General features: G+C 42.8%; 1 protein-coding gene across 1 annotated transcript; it reads right to left on the bottom strand.

Annotated features, from left to right (window-relative positions):
* Window positions 1-674: 674 nt before the first annotated feature.
* Window positions 675-6,205, bottom strand: gmpr (guanosine monophosphate reductase). Its single transcript, XM_034545204.1, has 9 exons — window positions 6,119-6,205; window positions 3,614-3,733; window positions 3,367-3,450; window positions 3,099-3,272; window positions 2,935-3,016; window positions 2,323-2,429; window positions 1,672-1,714; window positions 1,403-1,562; window positions 675-1,330 (listed from the first exon to the last, which is right to left on the bottom strand). The coding sequence occupies exons 1-9, from the start codon at window positions 6,203-6,205 to the stop codon at window positions 1,147-1,149; spliced, it is 1,041 nt and encodes a 346-aa protein (XP_034401095.1). The 3' UTR covers window positions 675-1,146.
* Between the last annotated feature and the right edge of the window lie 1,095 nt (window positions 6,206-7,300).

Raw genomic sequence — 7,300 nt, 5'->3', positions numbered from 1 at the left:
GAACTGAATTTACTCTCCCAATGATTTAATTCTTAGGTAATTGTTTTGTTTAGTTGTCTGAGTTATGTCCCTTTTATTGTGGTAATGTCATAATTGATAATCAGTTGAATGCACATGCTGCAAGTCTACAGAGATGACATTTACTGTATAGGTGTTGGACATCAGGGCTGCTTCCAGTGCGTTGACATGTGTAAGGCAGTAATGTTTACTCGGAGTACATTTCAACTCTTTTCTTTTTACTTTGTCCTACTTTTACTTGAGTAAAATGTTTTAAAAATAACAGTACTTTTAGTGGAGGATGCTATTCTAGGACCCTTTCCATACATGCACAACACATATTATATCTGATGGTTTCTATAAATAATTGGACAGGATAATCCCATCAACAATGCACATGAGGTAACCACTAGCACAATGTTAACAGCTGTTGTGACAGAAGATAGTGGCTGACTCTCAAATTGTGTATTTAATGTTTGATCCATTCTCAATAACCATGAATCTGGTTTGCTTTCAAATTACACATCATCGCCTATCACATATGCAGTTTCTTATCCAGAAACAAATCACACTGATCATTCAGGTTTATTTTCACCATTTTCTATCTTTGCAAAAACTATTAAATGGTGTAAGCGCTGCTTGTCTCGTATGTAATGTAAACTTTGTCGTCTCTTTACGTGACTTTTCCCTGAAGTTCCTTGCGTAAAGTACAAGAGCATTAGAGGCCAGAGGACGCTATTGATTTAAAACGCCAGGCACAGTGGAGTCAATGAAGAGGCCTTAAACATGACTATATGCACAGCGTGGTGAATTATGTCAAATGTGTCTGATGCATATATTCAGAAGTCCTCATGTCCAGCTAGCTCAGTCTTCCTGACACACCCAAAATACATGCACACACTTAATAGGGGTACACAATGATGTTGTCTGTCATCCAGACAATGATTACAATTCAGAGAATAATCAACACCACTGAGGAAAAAAAAAATTGCAGAGGGTCCTGCATGCGGTTTATTGCAGAATGATTTCTCCAGTAACCGTTAACAGGTGACTCCTATGGATCTTGCATATTGTATTACACATTCATTCCAACATACAGTTAAATAGAATAGTTTGCCCCTTTTCTCTGTCTGTGTGTGTGTGTGTGCCCTAGGAAGTGAACATGTGGCTGGACTGTTGTGTGACACGAATGAAGGTGGTTCTCCGGCTCAGCTCTTTGAGCTTCGCGGCGCCCACGTAGGTGCAGGTGGAGCGGAGGCCTCCCAACACGTCACGGATGGTGTTCTCCACATCTCCTCGATAGGGAACCTCCACGGTCCGTCCCTCAGACGCCCTGAGAGCAGAGAGGAGGAAGTAAGAATACGAACATCTTGTATTGATCGCCGTATACTCCTCAGTGTCTTACCTGTACTCAGCCACTCCACCCACGTATTTCTTCATGGCTGTGTCGGAGCTCATGCCATAGAAGAGTTTGTATTTCTTGCCGTTCTTCTCAGTGACCTCTCCAGTGCACTGGTCGTGGCCTGCAAGCATTCCTCCCATCATTACGAAGTCAGCGCCTGCACCTGAGGATTTGAGGCAAAGAAGATGGAGAACAATACAGCACAGTCACATAAACACATATGTGATTCATTAAGAGTGAACAGAACATCAATGGTGGGGTTGAATACTTACCAAAGGCCTTCGCCACATCCCCTGGGCAACTACAGCCGCCGTCCTGAACAGAGAAAAATAATCGTACTGGTGTCAGTCACATGGCTTCATGCTGGATCTCAGGTCTGAGACGTTTTTTCTTGTTATTCTACCAGCCTCAGAAGACTGAGGACGCCCTCTAGTGGTTACTGTCATCAACAACATAAACTATTACAACCGCTATATAAAAGCATATTATGGACTCATTTTAAGTTTAAAAGCAAAAAAGGCCCTAAAATAAAAGCAATCTATTTTGTCATTGTGCATAATGTCAGTTATGACCCAGGCTATAGTGTTGATCTGAGGGCCCTTGGTTATGTTTGTTAGGACCCTATCCTGTACGTTGAGAGGCATTTCAATAGCGTGACATGAAAAAAAGCTAATTTTCTCTTTGAAGAGCAACATTACAAAATGTTAACTTGATTGTTATACTTTTATTTCAATGTCCATCTATATCTAAGTCCTGTGCATCCATGACAGTCCCCTGCTCTATGGAGGATGATGGCCTTTTGCCCAACGAGACCATAGTTAATTATGCTTTTGTTGGACTGATGTCTGACTGATAGCGTTAACATATGCAGTGTATTTAATGTACTCATACATAATAATATCCGTTTGTGCTGTGAGACTTACAGAGATAATGTGTCCTTTGAGTCCGTGGGCTGAGTCTGCACACTCTATAACGGCACTGAGTTGTGGGTAGCCAACTCCTGTCTTGATCCTTGTCGTGCACACAGACCCTGCAATGCAGTTCACATGCACGCATTAGAGAAGTCCATCGGTACGTCCCTGTCTGTGTGTAACTGCTGCTGCCTCAGCTACAGGAGCCAGTTATCTTTCAGGTCAGGTTGCTATTCCACAGACTGGAACCAGAAAACAGCACTGTCTGAATGCCAGGCCCATAAGGGATTAATCAAACTTCATAGCAAAACAGAATAATTGATACTAAAGCTCTTTTCTTTTTTTACAATGATCTGCTAAAACTGGTTCTGCTGCATTGAAGACTAATCTGCTGATAATAAAACCACGTGTACCCTATTTGTAACTCAAATCCAGCCTTGCTCAGTGTGCTAACCTCGCTGATAAAGGCAGATGTGTGTGTCGGTCTCCCTGCCTCCCATCTTAGTTGTGTCTGTGTTTTATATGTGAGGTCATGTGAGCCTTGTACAGTCATTTCTGTTGATTTAGGGGGAACTCCCTACTCAGGCTATTTGCAGAGACACTCAGACAGTCGTGCCCACTCACCTGGCCCGATGCCAACTTTGATGATGTCAGCACCAGAAAGGATGAGCTCCTCCACCATCTCCCCTGTTACCACGTTACCAGCCTGCAAAGCCAGACAGCGTTAGCCCCAAGGCACCGTCTCACAATACAACGCATCCCAGAACAGGGGGAACCGTCTCTCTTACCATGATGGTGTGCTTCGGAAACTTTCCTCTGACCGTCTTGACGAACTCCACAAAGTACTCCGAGTAGCCGTTGGCCACATCCAGACAGATGTACTTGAGGATGGGGACTGCTTCCAAAATGGCACACAGCTTCTCCAGATCTGCAACGCTGCTGCCTGAGCTGGCGGCGACATGCTGGGGAGAAAAGCAATGTTTGCCATTTAGGGGGAAACCCTCGTGAATACAAATGTGTGTAGTTACTGTCGCTTACGGGGAACAACATACATACCTCTAAGCATTCTGGATGATTAGCAGCAAAGTTTTTCCAGTCCTCTACAGAGTAGTGTTTATGGATGGTTGTGAAGAGAGTGTGCTGCAGAGAAAGAAAGAAAGATGGAATGGAAACAAATCCCATTTTTGTCTGTGATTCCATGTCAAATACAAAGAGATTGTGCAGAGAGATCTTGTCAGTAACACACGGAGACAATCGGGGATGCTGTGATTGGTCTTTCATCCATTCAGGTGTGTTAACTCACTCTGCTGAGGACCTGTGCCATCTCAAACGTCCCTGTGGTGTCCATGTTGGCAGCGATGATGGGGATCCCAGTGTAGGTCTGTTTAGAGTTGCGGAATGTGAAGGTCCTCTGGAGGTCCACCTGGGGGGGAGAGAGACGTGAGTGCTTCTGGAGTTAATCATAGCTACTAGGAAACGGTTTTATGAGGCAGATGAATATGTTTTTCTCTTGAGCTGACCGTGGGACTTTTCCTTGATAATGGAAGCGGCTCATGTGGCTCATGTTCAGAGTGTTGATGGGATGCACTGAAACATTTAGAGCTACTGATTACCTTCGCCGATGCAGCTATAATGTGATGAGCTACATGCAACAAGCGGGGCCCATTGTGACACACTAGCTGTTCCCTTTACAGGAAAGTATACGCATATATATATATATATATATATATATATATATATATATATATATATATATATACACACACACATATATGTATGTATGTGTATATATATATATATATGTATATGTATGTATGTACCGATTTAAAGCCTTCAAACTAATTCCATCTTCTTAAATCCAACAATTCCATAGTGCTGAGAGCTGTTTTTGAGTACATTTACATGTATTATGCAAACCTGGCTAACAGCCCCAATGTGTGCCATAACTTTCACAGTGGAATTATTTTCAGAGCCACAGCAAAATGAGTCAATAACTCATAATGGCGGCAGGAAAGAGGAAGGTGGTGAAAGGAGTATGGATGAGAAGGGAGGAGCGCCCGGTCGTGCACGTGCATGGTCTTGCAGCAGTAGATCAATACAGGACTCTTCTTTTGTTACAGCACACTGACTCAGCAAGATTGTCCAGTCTAGTCGCCAGTGAATCATGACAAAGATGACATGTGGATCCAGTTGTCTCGGGGATGAAGCATCCTTGATTTATGCAATGACATTTTTGTTAGTTCTGGATATATCCGACTGGTTATAAAATCGGTATAGTCTTTTACATTTTTGCATTGATTTAGAAATCCCCCTTGATGTGAAACACGAATGAATTGTCTTTCATCGTGACAGGTTTTGGGGTTAGAATCTCAATACATCTGTCTAAGCGGATGCAGATGTGCAGCCATACAAAAGGGCTTGAATACAGTTGCTGTCATCTTCTGTTTATTACCGTGTTGCAGGTGCTGTTGCTAACTCCAGCTGTGAAAATTCATATCAATGATTTATGCAAAAAATGTATTAAAGAGACCCGTCACCCAATACAATTAGCAACCATCTTACCGCGTGTATATGGTCTCTTGTTATTGATGCAGTTTGTCTTCCATGACATTCATATACCCTCTTCTCCTCTAAACTTTGTGGATGTCTGCTACTCTTAGCTTTGACAGGTGGATTTCTGCTCTTGCTAAATGCAGCAATAACAAGAGCAGTCAGGTGGATGCTTTTAGGAGTGTATGAGCTCTTTGGATTGGCTGCTTCAATGAGGTCATCGTGTGTAGACTATTGACATCTGAACTCATGTCAGTTATTTTAGGTGTTTATTTAGATTATTTTACTATAGTGTCGTGCTGGGTATTCTCTTTGCTGTTATCTGCATCAGTGTATATACTGTATGTATATATAATGTTATCCTGATGCCTCTGAGGCATGTGAAATGTGCTCTGGTTTGCTGTAACACACTGTACTATTTTTAAACAGGATTTCTGAGAAGTCTCCCATATCTCATGTTGTCAGAAGCCAACTCCCACCCACTTCCACCTTCCACCCCAGGTCTAGTGCCACCAAACCAGTATCGTGATCTTGGGTCGGTACCAGTCCATGATCTAGTGACACGAGGTATAAAACCACTGCCACAAGAGAGGGCTGTGTTGTCCTCGAGAGAGAACCCTAAACCAGTGGGTGCCAGAGACACTGTGGCCCATTATACATAAAATAAAAATGACTAAATCCATTCTAATCAATCCATTCTTTTTACATTTTATTAAAACATGTTTATCTCTGTCTCTCCTCTTCTTCTTACGTTGTTTTATCTGCTTGTGGACAGCTGTTGTTTACCTCTGTCTGGTACAGGCTTGCCTTGTTTCTTGTCACCTTTAAGAAGGTCACTCTGCTGTTACATGCTCAGTCAAGGTAGCATTTTTACTCACCAAAGCACAAAGGCAACAATGAGACTTGCACATATTGAATTACAGTGAGCGTGCACTTTACAGTTTCAGTGAGATATTCTTTCAAGCCTGTAGGGTTATTTATTGTCATCTCTGTTCTTGCTCATCTTCGATCATGACTAGCAAACAGGTTTAGAAGGCCCCAAAATACTGCCCCCCACACCTTCCACCCCCTTGTATTAATAATTTGTATATCTCTAATGCCTCACATATCATAGAGGCGCAATAGCAAATATACTTTCTGAATGCAGCAGTAAGCAGATGACACTCCTCCTGAGAAATATGCCGGTCTGATGTTAATTGACCTGTAGCTGTACTATTTGGATTACATTATCAGAGTAAAGCTAATTAACCGCACCGACCTCTGAGCGACTCTTCAGGCTGCTCCTCTTGGGTCTGAAGAGGACATCCTTAAAGTCCAGCTTGAGGTCCGAGTCCACGCGAGGCATCTTGGCTGCTGAGAACACCGACGACCAGGATGTGGATGATGAGTATGCAGAGGAGACTCTCCTGAGGAAGGCTGCTACAGCAGTGGTGGTCACTGGTCCCAAGCCCCAACTACAGAACCCGAACCTCCAGGCGGCCAGCGTATTTATAGCAAAGGGGGGCCCAGCCCAGCACCGGCCCCCATGGCTTTATTTGGATCTGGATTCTATCACCTCTCTATCCCCCTTGCTCTCTTTCTCCATCCACTCCACCGATGTCCAACACCCCCCCCCCCCCCCCTCTTCTTCAGCCGAGTGGCAGGAGCAGCAGTGGCCAGGCTGGCATGCACGCCTGACGCATCCACACAAACACACCCTCTTACACATACAGACATGGTAGAACTGCAGTGGGTTGTGTGCTGCAGTGCTAAAGAGCACACCTGCTGTCCAGTGTGGGCATTGCTCCCCATGCTAATGTATGCAGACAGAGAGAGAAGAGGGAGAGAGGGAGCGACAGCAAAGAAGAGAGATGCAGAGGAAGAAGAAAAGAATCAATCATGAATAGTGTGTAATAGGGAACATAATACTTTTATTTGTACTGTGTTTTTATATTTATCTTTCCTTGATCAAATGTGTTTTAAATAGTTAATGCTTCTGTTTTAGATTTTGCTTTATAATTACAGAAACTATTCCCATCAAAGACAAGAAAATACATTCAGGTTTAACCATGTGGTGTCCCACCATCTGTAATCCCTTCTGTTAGATGAAGTCAACAAACATGTTTAGAGCGTATCACATGGTCTATTATTGCATTTTCTGTTGTGAAAGATCTTTTCCACTCAAAAATGATGTGTGGAAATCCTCCAGTGCACATACACTGAGAATGGACTTTTCAGTGGACTGGGAAAAAACTTTATTGCAAAAGTAACATAACATATTTAAGTGAAATTAAAGAAATGTATATGTCCAGCTATACACTGACTTTACATGCATACACACAGTAATCAGTTTAACTGGGGTATTCCAATAAGCAGAATTTTCATCACTTCAGATTTGATCTGAGACATTGGAGTTAGTATGTGCTTGTTATTATCAATATTGGTGACGTAATTGTGTGTC

The sequence above is a fragment of the Cyclopterus lumpus genome, chromosome 11, assembly GCF_009769545.1.
Source record: "Cyclopterus lumpus isolate fCycLum1 chromosome 11, fCycLum1.pri, whole genome shotgun sequence".
Classification (NCBI taxonomy): domain Eukaryota; kingdom Metazoa; phylum Chordata; class Actinopteri; order Perciformes; family Cyclopteridae; genus Cyclopterus; species Cyclopterus lumpus.
The sequence above is the reverse complement of the archived record's forward strand: the minus strand, read 5'-3'. Positions and strand labels throughout refer to the sequence as shown.

Bases quoted from the DNA above. Each gene is read 5' to 3' on its own strand.
- gmpr (XM_034545204.1), bottom strand. From the start codon at position 6,205: ATGCCTCGCGTGGACTCGGACCTCAAGCTGGACTTTAAGGATGTCCTC. The intron at 2,430-2,934 runs GTGAGTGGGCAC...ACTGCATTGCAG, and splicing joins CAAAGTTGGCATCGGGCCAG to GGTCTGTGTGCACGACAAGG. The intron at 1,331-1,402 runs GTAAGACACTGA...CTCTGCTCTCAG, and splicing joins GGTGGAGTGGCTGAGTACAG to GGCGTCTGAGGGACGGACCG.